Here is a 21,201-nt window from a genome sequence, read left to right on the forward strand (position 1 = left end):
GTTACACATCAACGGATTTCTACTGATGCGGCCTTTTCTCATTTCCTTACCTTGTCCAGTTGGCCGTGAGGGCCTTCCTTGTACAGCTGATCGCACCGTTTCAGAACAGACTCCACTTCGGGCTGCTTGACCTTCACTTCCTCGATGAGCTGCAGGAATGAACAGTGAAAAGTTTCATCTCTCAAAAACCGGGGCACTCTTGCGGCCTGTGTGTGTGTGTGTGTGTGCGCGCGCGACCTCACCCTTACAGGCGGCTCCTCCGGGCCGTGCTGCAGCCGTTCCCTGGAGCTCGCCGCCCAGGCCGAGAGGGCGTCCAGGTTAGCCTGAAGCTTCTCCAGTTCCATCAGCAGAGCCTCGAGCTCCAGCTGCCGCTCGGGCAGAGCCTCGGACACCTGAACAAGAACAGGGAACAAGGAAAAAAGCATCTTGTTTTCAAAAATATAAGAGAGAACGCTATTACACTGAATTACACTTGCATGAAGAGAAAATACTAAATGTGTGTCTCAATGTGTAATTATTTTATAGCCAATTCCAACTTTGTTGAGGCAGGTGAGAAAAAAAATGCGTTGGTTGGATGTTTTAATTTAGATTGTTTTGTTTTAGGTAAACCCTGAGTTTACCCTGAGAACCCAAGTTCTTGAACACAATGGTATGCACCTTTGATACAGGTTGGCTTAAATGGTTTTGCCAGGTTGGGGGAAAATAGTTTAACCATTTTACTGGTTAAAAGAAATTAATTTTTTTATTTGGCAAGGGCAGAACACTTGTTAGGTATATTGGGCGTTACTGTACTTCAGCTTCTAGAGGTGAAAAGGAGTATTACAACAACAAAGGCAGACCAAAAGTCACTTTGGTTTCACTTGTTCTTAAGGTAAACACGAGTAAGACAACCATTTCGATAAAACATGGATCACCCCATTGTTTTAGATTCTTGCTTCTCAGGGCTATCAGGGCTATCAGGGTATCACTCATTTTATAATCAGATATCGGTAGGGTTCACAGCTTACCTGAGCCCAGCGAGTGCCGATTATCCTGATGTCTCTCTGTCTCTCAGAAGACTGGGATATCTGTTTGTGTCGGGAGTTCAAATCCTCCATCGCCGCCCTCTTGGCTGGAAGCTCGTCCACATGTGCCTGACCCACACACACAGGCACACACACACAAGTCATACAGGCTGCATGTGAAATAATAACAGGAGCTCAAAGTAGAACAGAACCTCTTTCAATCTCATTATCTACACAAACAAAACCGAACACACACTAACAATAACGGATTTTCAAGGTTGGATTTCAAAATAAAATGATAAAAATGATAATGCTGTCTAGATGGAATGAAGGCAACCAACACACACACACACACACACACACACACACACATTCAAATGTCTCAGCTAAATTAAAATACACCGATCCACACGACCACGCGTCTGCACGCACATACACACAAACACTGTTGATGGATACCTGGACTTTGTCCAGAGTGTCTCTGATGTGCTGCGGCTCAGCCGGCTGCAGAGGGACAGCCAGGACGCCCTCTGCTCTGTCCAGCCATCCCAGCATGGATCCCATGTGTTCCTGCAGCTCGGCGGTCGCGGTGCGCGCCTCTGCCGACCTGCGCGAGGCGAGGGGGCGGCGGCATGGGAGAGAAAAAAAAAGAAAGAAGGAGGGGGAGACACGGGTGGCTGTGATGGGTATGCTGACCGAACATTCTGTTGAAATTAAAATGCACAATTGATTGTTAATGGAGAGCAACTTGACACACACACACCTCCTCTTGCGCTCGTTGAGCTGCTGGCAGACGTTGGCCCAGCGGGCGCCGAGTAGCTTGAGCTGCATCCGGAGGCGCGACGCATCGTCTGCCGTGCTCAACTGGCTTATGTCCTCTCCCGCCGCGTTCACTCTGCACAGCACCACCTCCTGAAGGGGTATGGCCTCCGTCAGGTCCTGCATACACACACGCAAGTGGGGTGACTATCATGAGTGTGTGTGTGTTTGCAAGATGGAAGTCATTATAAGGTTCCGATAAGGTTTATCAGTGTCAAAAAAGCAATGGTGATGTGTCTAACGATCCAGACAAACTTAAATCAGGTCCGACATCAATTTAGGATTTGAGGCTAGGGTTATCTATTGAGGATCTTTAAAAAAATAATTGCTTAATAGCACATACTTTGTATATTTATTATGGGGTTTCAAATTTAGCTGGTTATTTTTATTCGTTAGTAATACTAAAGCGATTTAGGGAATAGAGTTCATTTACTTGTGTTTGATTGATTCTCATATATCTCATATTATATGTTAAATAGCTAAGCTAGACTAGGCTAGGCTAAGCTAATAGCCTCGCAGCTTCAAAATGTTAGCGATCTGTGATCTTCACAGTTTCTTCTATATTCCTCATACCTGCAGAGAGCACATTTTAAGGCTTTGAGGGCAGAGAACTTTGTTTGAAACCATTGGAGGTTCAACTCATTCAACGAGTGTGGGGATATTCAAGGTACCAGATGGTTCTCTGTCAACCAACGATTGTTTCTCTTTCACACACACACACACCCCTATACACACACTGGTTGGCCCTTGATTGGCACTTGAGCACCGCATCCTCGTCTGCGCCGATGGACACTGTGAGCTGATCACAGCAGCCCAAAGTGAAGTGGGCATGTCTCATGACGCAAATGCACGCGCACGCACGCGCACGCACACACACACACAGACAGACACACACACACACACACGCACGCAGCAGGACGTGATAAACAAGGTAGAAAAATCACAGTCATTTCAGGGAATGTGTGTGAAATCATCCCTAATTTCCGCTTTTGGGGTTGACGGAACATCGCAATGCTGAATATGATGACATAATATTGTTACGTCAGGCCTGTTTGTGTGGAGAGGCGGACAGAACTCACCGCCTTTTCCTCTGCTGACATGAAAGGAATGTTCCATGGAAGACTAGTGATGTTTTTAGTGGCGTACTAAGAGAAATAGAAAAAGGGGAGCCAGCTGCATGCCGTGGTGCAGCAGCAGCACAGAAACCTGTGTCAAGTTTTCTCCACTGGAGGGAACCCCAGAAGGCACTTTGTGTTGTCCCCATTTTTAAGGGACCTGCGTGACATCTTCCCACTTCTGGAAGTTCCGCCACATTGTGTCCACTGAGGGCACATCACAGGTTACCCTCATTTTAACAGTAGCCTTTAGAACAGTGGTTCTCAACTGGTCTGGCTCCGGGACCCACCATCACCCCTTAATGACAAGCCGCGACCCAAATCGAGGAACATTCTCAACTTCTCAAATTTATTCAAAATCAAGTTCATAAGCTGACTTTTATATTTTATATTCAGGATGTTTAATTATCCTAAGAACCCAATGTCTGCTGAAAAAATGGACGGCCGAGCCGGCAAAAAAAGACACTCCGCTGCATTAAAAAAGTCCCTTCAAAATAAAATCACAGCATGATTTTTTTTTTTTTTGAATTTATTTTTATTCTAATTTTTATTTTTCCATGCAAAGGCCCCCGGGCCATTAAAAACGGGTCCGCGACCACCAGTTGAGAATCTCTGCTGGAGGGGGAATCCTAGATGGGGGCGTTAGAGGGCGTTAGATGTTGAGATGGAAGTAGCCTAGCAGTGAGCTTAGCCTAGCTTAGCCTAGCAGTTCCTTAAGTGGTCCGTATGCCACTCATCCCCCTTCTGTTTGACACGTGGAGTAATTCCTTTGCACAGTACGTGCCTGTTTGTTTTACTTCCAATGCAAAAAGCTCTCTCCTTCTTGATGTAACTGACTGCAGCTAGCAGCCATTTCGTTTCCGCTGTCAATTTTGAAGTAAATAAACGTACATTAACTACGTTCAAATATTTTGTTGCATTCATTTGGCCACATTAATCGTATAGATTAATGCATTTATTAGTTGACAGCCCTAATTATTATAAATCTAGAGTGTACACTAAACCATCCAAATGTGTCATGTGGGTTGAAAACTGTGGTGCATTAAATTATAGCTATAACTAAATCTGGACTTTGAGAGTTAAGACAGAAGCCCTGATGTGTTTATGTAACTGTGATGTTTCACAACATACACACCATGAATGAATCACACACGTTTTGATGTCATGGACCCCAGATTACGTCTGACATGATGTTAGGCCATGTTATGTCTCATCTTGTTGCTTTCATGGTGTGTGTTGCTTAATCACGCTGTGACAGGGAGTGTATCTTTTTTTTGTGTAATCACTTTGGACAGAAAAGTAAGAAAAAAACAGTGCAGATGGAGGCAGACTGGAGCTCTGTGCCATTGCTCAAGGGCACTTTCGCAGCGTCGGCTGACTCCGGTGACGGAATATGACTCAGCTGGAACACAGCCGTGTGTGTGTGTGTGTGTGAAGGGGTTCAGCGTGGGTTACCCTGAGGTGCTGTTTGTGTCCCGCCGGGTCGCTCTCGGCCAGCCTCAGAGCGCCCTCGGCTTCACTCAGCCACTCCTCCATCGCCCTCTGATCCACAACCAGCCTCTGCCACTTGGCGCTGCAATCCTGCCAACGCCTACGAACACACAAACACAATTTGACCTCTTGGTTTAAATGTGTGCAAAAAAACGAGTGACTGCCCACACAATCGCCTCCCTTACCTCAGTCTGTCGTGGTAGAGCTTGTTAAGTTTGTCCCAGTTAGCGTTGAGGAGGCCGGCTGAGTCTCTGATCCTCTGACTCTCCAGAGGTCGCGCCCCGGATGCCATCTCCTCTCGGCGGGCCAACGCTCCCTCCACCGGGCCCCGCAAGTCCTTCACGTTCGCCTTTACCTCCTGCGGTAGTAACAGGGAGTTAGTGGGTCTTCATGCTAAGCTAAGCTAGCCGGCCGTAAATCTTAATGGACAGCCAGATATTAGTTTATGGTTAAGTCTTCTTATTTGAACTGCTCGGTTCAGAATGCAGTCGCAGCAGAAGAATCCCTTCCTCTGGTTATCAGCTGTGAAGACATGACTGCACATCTCGAGCTCATTTCAACAAAATATTTAGAAAAATGAGATTTGGTTCTGTGCACATGTGTGGATTTTTCTCACTGCGACAGTATTACCTCATTCTGGTTTGTTCACGATGTTATGGAATGCTACATATGTTCTTGGTGCACGTGAAATTGGAGCTGACCTTCAGGCACTGTTCTTGCTGAGGCAGGTTGTAATACGCCGCAGGCCAGAATTCAGGAGAGTTCAGCTTGAAGTCCGTCTCTGACACCAAGCGGAGCAGAGCCTGCAGCTCTGTAACGTACTCCTGGACACCCACGCACACACACACACACCCACGCACACACACACACAAAACACAGGAGGGCATTGGAAGGTAGATGAGAAGAACATATTGTTAAAATACATCAGCAAATGTGATTGAGAAAGCAATCTTGGACTTCATTTGTTAAATTATTTAAGTTCACCATTGGAATACCTTGTAACTTAGAAAATATGTAAAATCTATCGATCCATATCATGGGGAGCCCTAAGCGACAAGTTTTTGAAGAATATTTCTGCGGTAGAGAGAAAACATTGGATGTGCCATACAGAGAAAAATAAAATTACACAAAGTAACGGACAGATTATGTCTGGAAATGCCTTTAAAACTAGAATAAGTAGAACTCGATTATGGATCACGTTTCATAAGAAACATTTTAGAACGTTGACTAGAAGTCCCAGATTGTTTTCAAGGCTGTCAAGATACAATGTGACACTTCACAGGAAATCCCTACTCACGTTATTAATCCCTATTGTGTATCGTGATCGCATTCACAACCATGTCAACTAACTTTAGATGAATTTAAGCCAACACTCGAAATGTCAAATGGAATCAATGTTGCGTTTCCTTTCGACCACGCTACACAATACAGTAACTGGAACTTCCTGTCCCACAGTGCAGAGGTACTCGGCCATGTTCATTTCACCTCATTGCTCCTGTACCCTAAGCAACTGCTTCGTGACATTTATTTTTAAACAACCCAGAATTTAAAAAAGGAAAAGACCATTCAGCATTGTTAAGAAAGTACATAAATGATGTTCATTTATTGCTGGTTGAACTAACTAGTCAGATAGCCTTTGCACAGCGGTACAGCCGACATCAAACACTTGAACTATGAGGTGAAATGGAAGGCCCGTTTCCCTGCTGCCTACTAGCTAAACGGTTAGAGAGCTCTGTCACACCGGCTTTCATGGGGGGGCGGAGGGGGGGTTTTGAAGGCGAAGTGTAACATTTTGCTGAGAAACTAACACTTTTTTTTGTTCCGTTTTGGGTTGAACAATTCAGTGTTTTTTTTTTTGAAGATGGGACGATGTTGGCTTTTTTTTGCCTCCAGTCTTTAAAAGACTACTTTAAGTAGAGTGTTTAAACACGTCTTCCACCAGTACTATTTTAAAAAGCCACAGTAGGAAAAAAGATACAGAACCGGGGAAGAGGTGGAATCTTAAAGTTAAAAGACAAATAAGTTTAAAAAAAACTCACATATTCCCTTAGGTTTAGTTGTTACTTTCTTTCAGAGTTGGATCAATCGCATCACTCTACAAACACTACCGTTCAATTACGTGACAAACATGTGAATTATATACATAAGCTCATCGACGTTCAGAGGCCATCTTCACTGTAACAAAGGCACTTCACATACGACCCACTCGATGACTCTTTCGACAGGCGCCATCAGTTTTGGGATGCCATCGATCCTGTGAAGTCCTTCTATTTTGTATTGCAAATTCATACCTGTAATAATCCCAGAAGATATTTAATTTCTTTTGTTAATACATTTAAGAGATTTGCCCTCAAATTTACCACTTTAATCTCTTTTTCTAAGGGGTGTAAAATTGGAAGAGATTTAGCGCTTATTTTTTTTCAGAATTTTGCCACCGTCGGTCGGCTCTGTGATTAACGGGACGGACTTTCCACTATCCGTCATTCACAGTGAAAGTACACACTCAGTGTGTACACACACAGACCCACCTGTTCCCACACAGCAGGTTTCATTTGGAGCCTTTAAGATGTGTGTTTGGGACATGAAAGCAGAGCAAACCTTGCAAATGAGAGGAAGCGGTATTAAGGTTTGAGGTTTACGTAGTACGTCCCAGAAAGACGATTTGGAAAAATGAATAACAATCAGCGAAGGAACCACTTTCCCCTTTATGGAAACGACAAAAATGTCGAAACACAACAAAATAACAAAAAAAACAAATGTAAGTTTGCAATGTTATTTGCACTATTGAAATGGATTTTCTTTCAATTTTAATTTGTTTTATGAATTCAAGGCTCGAATTTGTGTTTGTGTGTTTAAGCTTCATCTCTAAACTCAAAATGGTGCTTCCTCTCATGACCTGGTCCGCTCCTTTGTCTTCTTCACCACTTGGACTAAATGCACATACACAAGTTTCAAATAAAAAACATGGCATCAGGCATCAGGCGCTGCTGCTCTGCCCCAGTTCGTATTGGTTTGGAGCTTTTGGTTACTATTTGGGGACATGTTTTAGGTGTTGTGGTTTACTTTGACATTTCAGATGTGCCATTAATCCAAGTGGATATCATGTGATGTTAGTGGTTGATTCATGTGATTGGTTGATAGGATACATACGTCTTCAGTGACCGGCAGATCAGGGAACTTTGTGAGTTTAATGTGATTGGTTGGCTAGCCGAGCGGCGTGTGTGGTGGAAGGGTGGCATGCAGGGACACAGAGCCAGACAGAGAAACCAATGAGATTTGGACATGTGACTGTGCTTCACATGATCACATTAAAACATGTAAATGAGAAGATGCAACAAAAAAAGAACAAAAAGTTCCTAATTTCATTTAAAAAAAGGAAAAATCCACTTCTGACATAACTCACTTTATTAAACTAACATTCCTAAAATGATGTTGCTCAAATTAGTTCATAGTATCGTAAAGGTGAAATTCTGTGATATTGGTCTTTTCATGGGATTTTTGACACAAGTTAAATATTGAAAACCACTGAATATGGAAAAATGTCATCTTTAACTAACTTGATTTTAGTGTATTTCCCTATATTTGGCGATATTTTCAATAATATGCAATTATTTGATTTCCTGTCAATAGCAACACGCAAATATCTTTTGTCTGACTTCTAACTATGGTGCCATTTAGTATCACCTAGAAGTCAACCTACCGCTCCAGTTACTCTGTTAGTAAAAAGATCCATACTAACAATGCTAACTACTTAGCTCCCCATAGTTAGCTAACTACATTGCTTGCAGGAAGCTCTCGAGTTAGGAGGCTGGAGCTTCCAGAAAATAAAGAATAGGTTGACATAATAAATTAAAACACAACATTTTAGTTGATGGAATCATATTTTCTTGAATTGTGAAGGATAAAGACCTTTACACATCAAGGAAGAATATTATACGTCTATATAAGGGCGTTTATTGTTAGAAGAAAAGTACGATGGTTCTGGTATGTGCTGGCTTTCTTAAGTAGTATTTGCCATCTAGAAGCTTTTTATATGATATAAATATAGGCGCAACAAGGCCCTGTTTTGCACTACATGATTGGTTTGAAAATCTTTGCACTTATAATCACAGGAAGAAAAAAGGCTCTGAAGTGACTTAGTAAAAGATTAACTAAGCTGCAATGTTAATTTTAAGCTTGCTTAAGACACTTTGGGGACTTATTTCACTGGGTAGTTATTAGAAGCTTTCGGCTAATTTTATGCTAATGGTTAGTGAAATCAACGTCAATACCTACTTAGAGAGACTCACAATGTATTTTTATACGTTTCCCGCTCAGATAGTACTATGAGTATTACAACCCGGTCTGATTAGTATAGTAGTCTCTGTTAGTGTATATAGAATTCGTGCCTATTGAAACTCACACAGTGTCTCTTGAAGGGTATGAACTTGCCCTCCACCTCAACCCAGCGCGTGTTGAGCTGGAGTTGGCGAGGCTCCACTAGATTGGTGGCTCCAGCTTCTGAGAGCTGATTGGCTAAGCCCTGCACCTCGTTAAGGTCCTCCTTCTTCTTGTCGAAGTCTGTGCCAATTTCCTATTGAACAAAATCAACCAGGGGGGGGTCACTTTCTATATGCTGAACCCATATGGGGGGGCAGGGTAATGTGGATGCTGAATAATACACATTCACAGACACATAGTGATCATATGAAATTCAAATAAAACATTGACATTGTTTACACACTAGCACAGACTCCAACAGACCCACAACACATTGAGATCTCAAGTTTGTCAGCGTCAAACATCCCTAAGCGATTCATAGTGTCTCATAATATTTTACTGAGTGTTTTCTACAATCCTTAAGAAATAAGAAAGTGCTTTGATAAATGAGGGGGAGCACACTGCCTTCAGACTTTATTTACATCGAGCAGGAGTACAATAACTGGCCTTTGGTTTAATTACAAAAGGGTACGTGGGAGGAGTGGGAGCTGGCGAGGGTTACAGAGGGCAATAAAAAGCATTGAGAGACAGGTAAGATGAGCAGACAGACGGACATTCAGATAGACGGACAGACAGACATACAGAAGGACAGACAGATGGACAGACGGACAGACAGGAATCTCGGCAATGACAGGGTAGTCTGAGGCGAGCGAGCCGGACGTCGGCTTAGCGAAATGTCATAGTGATCATCTGAAAAGTGAAAGACACACACACACAGTCAGGCAAGGCAGAAAATGGGTGGATGTGAGGGATCTGATTAAAATTAAAGTAGAAAAAAAGTCTCTTAGGATGTGAAACAAATAATAGTTAAGATATATATATATATACACACATATAATATAATATATAAGTAAGTATTATTTACATTACTATATTATATGAAAACATTTATAACATCTATAACAACTGTTCATATTGTGAAGTTCTGATTATCAATCCTGACCAATAGTAACATTAATTGACCTTGAACTCGATGGTGCAAAATAATAATTACTGTTTCACAAAAAACGTGTGTAATATTCATGGTTCATTAATGTTAAAATAAGTGTCTTTCCACAATGGCTCCTAGCAAAAACATAACAAACAATATAAACAGATCAATGCTGTTGTCTCCTAATGGAGACAAAAATGGATCTTTAAATTGATCCAAGGAAGGGATGATCACAAAAGGCTCCCTACTGGCCGAAGTGAGAAAAAAAAAAAACAGGGAAAGAATAAAGTCCTTTCACAGGTGAATTGCACAATGACAAGAAACTGGAAGTGAGAGACAGACGGATCGAGATGGAGCCCAGTCAATGAAGAGGACAAAGATAAACTGCAGATTGGACATGAAGCTCAATCAGGCTTGCTTAACATTGCACAAAAAGTTTATTTGTGTGTGTTCTTTCACCTTGACCCTCTCTCCCTCAGGGGGGTCGGGCAGTTGGTCCACGCTGCGCTGGATGTCGTCCAGCCAGGCCAGGAGGTCGTGGGACTTCCTCCGGTACTGGTACCACTGAGGAGCGATGGCCAACGCCTTCCTGTTCCTCAGCACGCGCAGGTCCTGCACGCACACACACACACACACACACACACACACACACACACACACACACAGAGATACAGCAGTTATTGAGTTTTAGAGGGAGCTGGTAAGAGGATTTTTTAACAATTTGGACTAAGCCAGATGTCTTTATGCTAAGCCAAAGGAACGGCGCTGATTTTTTGAAGGTCAGGGGGTCGTATGGGTAACTTGTACACAGCTGGGGTGTTACCTACATTCAATGAATGTACGGCTGTGGATCATGTGTAGAAAAATAGGAAAAATAATAGAATTTTTTTTTTCAGATTCAGAGCCACCAGACTACATTGACAAAAAACCTTTACCATGTGCTCTTCCTCGGCCTCGATCTGTTACTTTGCTCACGTGATTGTATGACGGCATAGATATTACATGTAGTTTTAAGTGCAGGTCCTCCTGTGCGTCTCTCTAAAATGAATCTACTCTAGACCAATAAACCTACTGCTGATGCAACCCATAAAATAAACTATTCAATCTTAAAATGCAGAGGCCCTGGTCTACCTTGACCGTGCTGTACTTGCTCTTCAGCTCGTTGTGCTTCAGTCGAATCTGCTCCTGCTTGTCCTGATCTGGGAGTCTCTTTTGCAGAGTCTCGCCCTTCAACAGTAACTCCTTCACTGCACCTTCCTCACAGTCCTACAGAACAGACAGACACACACACACACACACATACACACACACACACAGGTTCAGTAAAAGTGCACACATAGAGTGAATAAGAAAGTCATTATTCCTTTACAGTGTGTGGGACCTTGTTCTCCTGGAAGTCCTCCTCCTTAAGGTTCTCCCCCTGCTTGACTTCCTCCTCCAGGAGCTCCAGCCAGATCTGTACTTCGCTGTGGTATTGCTCTAGCTCCTTGGCCGATGCTGCTGTCTGCCTCACACACACACATACATACACACACACACACACACACACAAACGCACACGCAGACGGAGACGCACACACCCATCAAATGCAAAGATGCACAGACAAACAGACCAAAATAAGAAGAAAGATCATTAGTGGCCTACAGTAAGTCAATTAGAATGGAGAGGTCGGAGCGGAGTTTGATGTAAATTTAGTGAGAGAGTTTCTAGTCTGTGGGTTAAAAGCATATTTAGAAAGAGTTTCTTTTTATTGAGACTTTGAAGTCATTTTAGGAAGCTTTTGGTTTCCACTTAGTGGGAGCTTCAATTTAAACGTTCTCGGTTTGGAGAGAGCTTAAAACAATTCATGGAAATAGTTGGATTACAATTAGTCGAAAAATGTAACAAAAGAGTCCCATGTTTGCCCGTCAGAATGGTGAACAGCAGCTGAACCGATTGTGTGTGTGTGTGTGTGTGTGTGCGTGTGCTTATTGTCGTCAGAACTCCAAAATGACACTAATCCGAGCGCGTACCAGTCCAGAAGTGATGCGCTGAGCCACGATATCGAACCTGCGGTCCAGCCGCTCCACTTTGGGTCCCACCTGGGCCTGGCAGTTCTCCCCCTGGGTGGACATGAGGTCCCGGGCCAGACTCCTCACCTCCTCCACCCTTCGCCTGTTCAGCTCCAGCTCCGCTCGCAACACCTTTTCGGGCAGGGCAATAAACGCAATCATTCGTGTGCACAAGCGATTTTATCCTCCACAAGGATGGAAATTCATTCCCACACACAAGGAGCTTTTATTCTGCGTGGATTTTGGCATTCTAGACATCCTACAGCCTCTTTGTAATGGCTACATATCAGACACCTAATTGCAAAGTAAAAAAACCTAACTCCCTCTATTTCTTCCATAGCAATTGAGAAGTCATGTTTTAGGCTAATGGTCACCGATAGGCGGACCCAGATGCCAGCAGCCTTTGACCAGGACTGGCTGGACTTACATTTATTATCCCCACAATGCCACATGGATCCCTCGGACGCAGATGACACACAACATCTGTAAAAACAATGAGACGTTTTACAACCTTGAGCACAGCGTCGTTGGGTCCATGGCTGTCTATCTCGTCCATCTTCTTATCCGCGCCGTCAATCCACCCGTTCACTTCCTCTATCTCTCCATCCAACTTCTGCATCTGCCGCTGGTAGTCCTGAGAGAGAGAGAGGGAGAGAGAGAGAGAGAGCGTTGAAAGCATTTATTTCAACCTCTTGAGTTATTTTTAAACCTTTAATTTTAGCACACACATAAAAGCCAAAAGTTGTTTTGCAAGTTATTTTTTCCTATTTCTTTTTCCCTTCCTCCTACCAGCAGCAAGTTGAGCCACTCTTCCGCTCTGGACGTGACCGCGATCCAGTTGCAGTGCAGCAGACTGACTTTGTCATCCACAAGGCCCCCGTGGCCCCGCAGAACTGCCTTCAGGGCCTCGGCGAGCTCCGCCACGGTCTGCAGCTGCGGCCGGCGCTTCTCCGTCTCCCCGTGGACGGACTGAGGAGTAAGAAAGGACAGGGAGAAGCTCAAAGGAGCTGTGCATCTCTTCTTTGCATATACAACGCCATATCCACAACGCCATATCCACCCGCGCGAACGTGTGCGCCTCGTACCTGCGCCCACGCCACCTCGGCTTCCAGGTCGCCGGGCATGCCGTCCACGGCGGAGCGCCGCGTCAGCTCGGCGTCTGTGGCGGCGAGCCACTCCGTCAGCCCGTTCAGCTCCTTGCGCAGCTTCCTGGACAACTTCAGACTCTTCTCCAGCTCCAGTTTACTCTCAGTGACCTACATGACATGAAAGGGGACTACATCTGAATCCAAAACCGGACCTTTGTGTGTCCATAGCCACGTGTGTGTGTGTGTGAGTGTGTGTACCTGAGAGCCCAGCTGGTTGTAGAGCAGCTTGAGAGCGGTCACCCTGTCGTCCAGATCCTTGGGCTGTTCCGTCTGCTGCTTCTGGACAACCTGTCTCCCCGTTTTGATCACCGTCTCCACCTCCCCTTTCACTTCGCTCAGCACCTTGTACAACTTCTGAAACACAAAGTGGAGGGGAGGGGTAAGTAGGGGCTCAACACGTGATCAGAACAGTCGATCGGCCGCCATGTGACCCACCATGCACTGGTCCAGCTGCGACTGCACCACGTCCTGCTCCACGCTGCGGATGTCCAGCACCCCCACCTGGCTCTTGACTCCGGCCAGCAGGCGCTCGCACTCGGCCAGGCGGATGTCGAAGTTGGCCGGCTTCTGGAAGAGCCGGAACTTGGTCCACACGTCGGTCAGCATTTTCTGCGGGAGTAAAGGGGGGAGAAGAAGCTGTAAAGGGAGAGCCGAGGGGCCGTGTGGTACCGATGGGGGAGATGTGACAGAGGACAGTTACACAAACAAGTAAGAAGGAAATCAAACTGCCAGGTCCAGTTGCTCCGACAGCAGCAACCAGGAGACCATCATTTATTAGTTCAGTCTCCTGAGGAGCTCACTTCTTTCAACCTTCGCACCTCCAGATGGTTTTCACTTTCAACCTCGGGGGGGGGGTAGGGGTTTAGACCCTGAGGGATCCTTTTAATCCGTTTTGTAGCTTCGGATGCGTGGATCACACTCAGAAAGTTGCAGAAGACCCCTCGATACTATACCAGCTGGAGGAACAGACTGGGGCGTTTTTTATTTTTTTGTTTTTATATATATATACGTATATGTATTTTATATCCTGTCTTCGCAAGTACCTTTTGTCACAATCAGCAAAGCAAATTAAGATATATTTTTTTAGACAGATAGTGTTTGGGGTCTAAACATATCTAGAGTGTGAGTGTGTTTTGTACCTGGGTAAGGTCAATCTGTCCCAGGATCCTTGGGGACGGCTTCTTGTCCTGATTCTTCTTCCTCATGTCCTCCAGGGCCACTTCATGGCTGCTCAGCTCCGACTGGATTTTCTTTCAGATTCAAAAAACGCACAAACAAACATTTAAAAGCCGGATCATCTTTTATGAATGAGGCCTGAACAAAGTGTGGTAATAAGTTATATTTCTAGATTTAGTCATTTAATAAGCTCCGTCTGGAACATGAAACTAATGCCAACGAAGTTTCTGGCTTCCTCGTGTTCCACCTTCTGCTGGCCACAAGATGGCAGGAGGCATCAACTAGAGAGGAGAGGACCATCAAAAGCTCTCTCCCACAGACACACAAATGCACACTTGGTCTACGTCACCCCTCTCCATGAATATCAATAGTTTGGTAATCACATATGCTCATCCACGCCACCGTAATCCAATTGTTATCTCTCCCCCTCCCCCACGTGAGAAGAGAGAAAGAGCGAGCCTTCTCAAATTGGGGTCTTGAACACACATGGAAGGATATCTCAATCGCTGACTCTCCCTATGAGATAAATAGAGCATTTGTCGTTCTCTCTTGGGTTCCTTTGCATGCCCCGCCCCCCCAACACACACACACACACACACACACAGAAGATCTATATGATGCAGACCTGCAAACTCATCAAGGGCCTTGATTTAAACTTCATTCATCACGTGCAAAGATCACAACATCACCTGTTCTCCTTGTCTACCTCCATTCTCAGAAACGCTGGCCGTTGTTTTATCAGCCCTGTTGAACTTGTGATTGTTAGGAACCCGATCTGCATATCTGTTTTTTTTTTTTGCCCTGTCTGTTTTGTCAATCTAGTTTCCACCTCTGTGTCCCGCCTTCGGCCCCGCCCCTCTCTAGAGAGCTCAGCTGTGGCTCATTCCAGGAATCACCTGTGGCGGGTATAAAGGCTTCAGTGTTGCCAGGCCTGTCATCATTTCGTCCCAGTTCCCAGGCTGGTCTCAGGTGCGTTTGGATATCAAGCAGTTTGTTTGCATGTTTTTTGTTTTTGGGTCCTGCAGTGCCAGAACCACGGAGTACACGTCTGTACGAGGCTCTTCATTATGGTGTTGGACCTCGGGCTTCCACACCAGAACCGTGCCCCATCCCCTCGGACTACAAGAAGTCGGTGGAGTTGCCCTCCTGACTCCTGTTGAGCCTGAGAGGCACTTTGTTCTCCCTTTTGGAAAATCTGCCTTCTGCGATCGTTTTGTTTTTTGTTCACCTCCCCGGTACAGCACAAAATAAAAGGAATGGGCTGAAGAGAGCTGTTGTGTGCGTGCTTTTGTGTCCACCGACTACACACCCCAACAGTGATATACACTCACCGGCCACTTTATTAGGTACACCTGTCCAACTGCTCGTTAACACTTAATTTCTAAGCAGCCAATCACATGGCGGCAACTCAGTGCATTTAGGCATGTAGACATTGTCAAGACAATCTCCTGCAGTTCAAACCGAGCATCAGTATGGGGAAGAAAGGTGATTTGAGTGACTTTGAACGTGGCATGATTGTTGGTGCCAGAAGGGCTGGTCTGAGTATTTCAGAAACTGCTAATCTACTGGGATTTTCACGCACAACCATCTCTAGGGTTTACAGAGAATGGTCCGAAAAAGAAAAAACATCCAGTGAGCGGCAGTTCTGTGGACGGAAATGCCTTGTTGATGCCAGAGGTCAGAGGAGAATGGCCAGGCTGGTTCGAGCTGATAGAAGGGCAACAGTGACTCAAATAACCACCCGTTACAACCAAGGTGGGCATAAGAGCATCTCTGAACGCACAGTACGTCGAACTTTGAGGCAGATGGGCTACAGCAGCAGAAGACCACACCGGGTGCCACTCCTTTCAGCTAAGAACAGGAAACTGAGGCTACAATTTGCACAAGCTCATCGAAATTGGACAATAGAAGATTGGAAAAACGTTGCCTGGTCTGATGAGTCTCGATTTCTGCTGCGACATTCGGATGGTAGGGTCAGAATTTGGCGTCTACAACATGAAAGCATGGATCCATCCTGCCTTGTATCAACGGTTCAGGCTGGTGGTGGTGGTGGTGTCATGGTGTGGGGAATATTTTCTTGGCACTCTTTGGGCCCCTTGGTACCAATTGAGCATCGTTGCAACGCCACAGCCTACCTGAGTATTGTTGCTGACCATGTCCATCCCTTTATGACCACAATGTACCCAACTTCTGATGGCTACTTTCAGCAGGATAAAGCGCCATGTCATAAAGCTGGAATCATCTCAGACTGGTTTCTTGAACATGACAATGAGTTCGCTGTACTCAAATGGCCTCCACAATCACCAGATCTCAATCCAATAGAGCATCTTTGGGATGTGGTGGAACGGGAGATTCGCATCATGGATGTGCAGCCGACAAATCTGCGGCAACTGTGTGATGCCATCATGTCAATATGGACCAAACTCCCTGAGGAATGCTTCCAGCACCTTGTTGAATCTATGCCACGAAGAATTGAGGCAGTTCTGAAGGCAAAAGGGGGTCTAACCCGTTACTAGCATGGGGTACCTAATAAAGTGGCCGGTGAGTGTATATATATATATATATATATATATATTTAAAACATTCCTTTGCACTGCACTGACCTGAGCCTCCTGCGGTATCTGCAGGGAGTCGATGTGGTCGGCCAGGTACGCGGTGAGGTGGCGGTCGGTGTTGGCCAGCGAGTCCTGGATGTGCCTCAGGGTCTTGTCGTTCTCCTGGGCCCACTGGACGCTCTTCTCCAGCTCCTTCTGCCTGAGGACCGCCTGGGGGGGGGGAAAAAACACACTTTGTCAAAAAATGGCAACATGTTTACACATCTTAAAACTAAGGAAACATTTTCTACCCCTGTAATTTTTCGGACTCCAAATTTGAAGGGTTGAGCCTTAAACAGTTTTGGCCCTCGCCGTCTTAATTTTTTCGCGACCACTGAACAGCAGTTACCATGTTTGGAATGATGAGGAGCGTGAGGGGTAGTGTGACCTGTTAATGTGCTTCTTATGATGTGAGAAGTAAATTTCTCTAAGACTTCTATAGAGGAGACTTGATTTTGCAACCGGTGGAGTTGTCCCCTGCTGGCCATTAGAAAGAATACAATTTTAAAACACTTGCGCCTGAATCAAAGTTGCGATATCTTCCTCCATTGTTTTAAAAGAGCAATTACTAACCTGTGTACGTCGTAACAGCTTTAACTCACACACACACACACACACGCGCTGCATGTACCCTCAAGAAGGACGGACAGCAGGGATTCTCTTTCATGGCACCTATTTGCGAGCGGCCGCACCGCCGTTGACAACACAAACAAACGACGGTCCTCTGACGACCTGCCAGCCTGGGACAAACATCCGTCTCCCCCGGCAACGACTGAAGTGTTTCTTGGTGACTGCGCGGAAGATTAACTAGTGAACAGACCTATCGCATTACGTGAGAGGGGTTACAGGCGATCATGCTAAGCTCTCTCCGAGGGATAATGACTCCAAGTTTAGCCCTCAAGCTCGCACGCACACACACACACAGGCACACACACACACACACACACACACACGCACACACACGCACACGGGCACACAGAGCTCTCCTCGTGTCGCCAGCAGATGCGTCCCTGCTGATAACGTACGAAATGAGAAGTGGAGGGAGATTAACTATTCAGACAAACATCGATAACAACCTTCCCTGTGGCGATCGACTGCGTCTCAATTTCGATTGTAGGCCCGTGCATTCATATTCTCATGTGACACTCCCTTATTACTTATGGCTCGCTCTCTCTCTCTCACACACACAAACCAACGAGAGAGATGGAGGACTCGCCGCACGCTTAACCGCCGCATGTCGGAAACCGCCGGCGGCAGGGCAGCGAGCGAGGGCTTTTTGTCGCAACGCGGCCCCCTCTCATTGGGTCCCGGGGGCCCTTTTATGAGAAGCTGAAATGAAAAAGAGGCACAGACAACTCTCTTTGATCTAAAGAAACGGAGATATGGAGAAACCTTTCTTTTTTTTATCTCTTTAAAGTGGGACACTGATTTAACAAGATTATGTACTTATTCCACTGTCTCTAGATTTACCACTCCACCCCTTAAAACTTTCACCCTTCTCTTTGGTCAACAAGTTGCAACCAGAAATGGGATATGCTTCTCTGATGCGTACTTTGAATTTGAACAACATCCACTCTGTCGGTTGCGTTGCGAAGGGGAATCAAGGGGGGTATTAATCAGCTCTCTAGGTAAAGGGGGGGTATCAGAATTGGTTCCGTGCTGTTCGAAGACGTCAGTGCGTTTAATGAAGCACAAATAGCCTCCCCATTAAGATACATTTCATTTTGAATCAACAGTTTACAGGAAGTGCTGTGTGTTATATATTTGCTAAACATGTCAATGCATGCATCTAGTTAAACTATACTATTATGTTCCTAAATTTCTTTCTTTGAATTTCAAAATACACTAAATTCAGTATTCTAGAACATTGAACTGATATTTTGAATCATAAATTGCGGTACGTTACAAATAAACAAGGATTAGAATGGCATATTATTAAACATAACTAAATTAGCTTGAGCTAAGTAAGAACTGTTTACATTTTTAGAAAATCAATCAACTTTTAAAGTATTAAATTATGCAAAACACCTTTGCATTTGAAGTTGTTAGACAAGCACGTGTCTTGCTCCTGTACATTATGAAATGTCTGGTTTCATGCTTAAAACCAGCCACAAAGGAAAGCCATCCAAGAAAGTTTGACAGTATTCTACTAGCTATGATTTATTTTGAAAATATTTGCAATAACATAAAATAGAGGACGGCCATATTTGGGTTTCCATCGGTCTTGTCCAGACATACTCAAACTCTCTGAGCTCCACTTCCTTCTTACAGATGACCAACAAACAGGGCTCAGAGCAAGCGGGCATCACCTTGCATGAACACATGCTCACACACACACACACACACACACACACACACAGACAATACGCGCTGCTGCGCTTTTCCCCCGAAAAAATTACAAAAAAAAGTCTGTAATAAAAGGATGTCACCGATGGGTAGACAAACAAAGGGAGGCTTATCTGGTTGTGAGGAGAACATTAATCTGCTTCTATTGTGAGAGAGGATCCACCCAGCGGGCAAGGAGAGAGTGTGTATGTGTGTGTGTTGTGGGGTGCAAGTGTAACTAATCCGTCACAGAGGATCACTACAGGAGGCTGAGAAGGCATCGCCATCAATGACGGCTTACAGTGGCTAGGAGGAGGACGCAGGAGGACAATGGCAGAGGAAGAGGAGGAATCAGAAGAAATTGACCAGGCACAAAATAGGGAGGAGAGGAAAAACGGGCTAGAGGAAGGTGAGGAAGACGTGTAAGAGGAAAAAGAGATGTACTTTTACTAGTTTTTATCACGGCCATGCTCTTATAAAGATATGTGGTGTAAAAAACTCCTTGGCAAACTCAACCAAAAACTGTCCCAAGGTAGATGAGCAAAGCTCAGCTTAGTCCGTCCTGCTAAAGTCACGTCCTTTCCAAAAACTGTCGCTGAGCCATACGGCTCCCTAAATCAGTCAAGGTCTTTGGTGGAGGTTGAGGGGAAATTAAATTACCAATTCTCCTCAAACGTTTTGAACCCATCATCTCCCACAGTGCAGCAGTTTTGACTTCTCCCTCGACTCATTCAGGTGCTGAAATAAATTTGCCATGTACGCCAGCCCCGCACAACACCCATTACTTCATCGCACCTATCATCAGCCAAAAACACTTTTAGCAGCTCGTACACGGGCCAGCACTTTGCACTTTGTGTGGAGCAATAGGGCTGTATACTCCGCCCCATTTCCTCACATAAAGATGCAAATATTACGGGGCTTCTTCAACACAGGAGCGAGGTCGGCTGGTAAAGTCTTGGCAATCCATTTTCTCACGGCACATCAGATGATCTCTTACAGCACAGCGGTTGAAAGTCGCTGCTGTACGGAACAGAAAGTTTGGGATTTCCCCAGGACGATGTAATCTGTCTCACATTGGTAATCTGATTTGGCGCCGTTTGATGATGTCACAAGTCAACGCGGGAACACAGAATAGGTGTTTTACTAAAAATGCAATTATTCTCAGCGTCAAACGTTTACCAAGAATGAAACAACTTCACTTTTATTGGAAAAAACACATAGAAAAGACGTTTATGAATGGACCGTCCTTGGCTGCAATAACACGAATTCCTGAAATACTCAAAATGCTGCCGTTGGGCCTCTCAAAGAAAAAGCTTCCTAAGCAAAACTTTGCTTAAAGCCTCACCAGGGAAACACAAGGTCACCACGGTTGGAAGTCCTGCGTTATTACGATGACTTCCTCCTTTTTTATCGCATCATAACTTCTACGGCCACGGAAGGTTGCCTCTTGACAATAAATGGTATGGGTGGGGGGGCATTCTCATGACTATAAGCATCCGGAACAGACATGGCACTTTTTGGGGTCTGTCTAAAATGAAAAGGGTAATGGATTTAGGACAAGCATGGTGAAATATCAGTGTTCTATAGATTTCTGAAATATTTAGTTGTACAATGACTTAATTATTAAACTGGCAGAACATGCTAAAAGCATCAAAGGCAGCCCGGGAAACACTGAATGTACAAGTGGTTGTATCTTACCCTGGACATGAGCTCGTCCCACCGCGCGTTGAAAAGGTCCAGTTTGTGCTGGATTATCTCATCCAGAACGCCTCCGTCCATCAGCGTCTGGGCCAACTCCCGGATCTGGTTCCTGTTGTCCTCCGGGTGGCGCAGAAGAACCTCCAGGCCCTGTGCGCAGCGAGACGCAAGCACACACAGACGTACCACTGGGAAAGTTCTTTTCATTTCTTGTTGCATTGAAACTCACGTTGCTTTTGATGAAGGTGACTCGTGATGAGGTAGGAAAAGTGATATTAACGCAGGGCATGATTGTTAAGTGACAATGCTCTGTACAAAGTGAAATGAAAAAATGCACTGTGGTCTAGCGGCTTTACGCCTATTTGCATTG

The 21,201-nt window shown here is 45.0% G+C and overlaps 1 protein-coding gene across 11 annotated transcripts in view; it reads right to left on the reverse strand.

Moving 5' to 3' along the window:
- dmd (dystrophin) overlaps positions 1-21,201 on the reverse strand; it is a 202,169-nt gene that overhangs the window by 52,539 nt on the left and 128,429 nt on the right. For all 11 annotated transcript variants that reach the window (XM_062561338.1, XM_062561339.1, XM_037454435.2 and 8 more), the window contains 21 exons: positions 20,832-20,981; positions 16,818-16,979; positions 14,178-14,288; positions 13,474-13,647; positions 13,237-13,392; positions 12,976-13,146; positions 12,680-12,859; positions 12,402-12,524; positions 11,852-12,022; positions 11,221-11,343; positions 10,971-11,105; positions 10,299-10,451; positions 8,832-9,002; positions 5,131-5,253; positions 4,615-4,787; positions 4,394-4,529; positions 1,768-1,943; positions 1,464-1,611; positions 1,008-1,133; positions 243-392; positions 51-149 (listed from right to left, as the gene is read on the reverse strand). In XM_062561338.1, the coding sequence (XP_062417322.1) occupies positions 51-149; positions 243-392; positions 1,008-1,133; positions 1,464-1,611; positions 1,768-1,943; positions 4,394-4,529; positions 4,615-4,787; positions 5,131-5,253; positions 8,832-9,002; positions 10,299-10,451; positions 10,971-11,105; positions 11,221-11,343; positions 11,852-12,022; positions 12,402-12,524; positions 12,680-12,859; positions 12,976-13,146; positions 13,237-13,392; positions 13,474-13,647; positions 14,178-14,288; positions 16,818-16,979; positions 20,832-20,981 (3,111 nt within the window). The remainder of the gene's footprint in view (positions 1-50; positions 150-242; positions 393-1,007; positions 1,134-1,463; positions 1,612-1,767; positions 1,944-4,393; positions 4,530-4,614; positions 4,788-5,130; positions 5,254-8,831; positions 9,003-10,298; positions 10,452-10,970; positions 11,106-11,220; positions 11,344-11,851; positions 12,023-12,401; positions 12,525-12,679; positions 12,860-12,975; positions 13,147-13,236; positions 13,393-13,473; positions 13,648-14,177; positions 14,289-16,817; positions 16,980-20,831; positions 20,982-21,201) is intronic.

The sequence above is a fragment of the Pungitius pungitius genome, chromosome 3, assembly GCF_949316345.1.
Source record: "Pungitius pungitius chromosome 3, fPunPun2.1, whole genome shotgun sequence".
In the NCBI taxonomy this organism is placed as follows: Eukaryota; Metazoa; Chordata; class Actinopteri; order Perciformes; family Gasterosteidae; genus Pungitius; species Pungitius pungitius.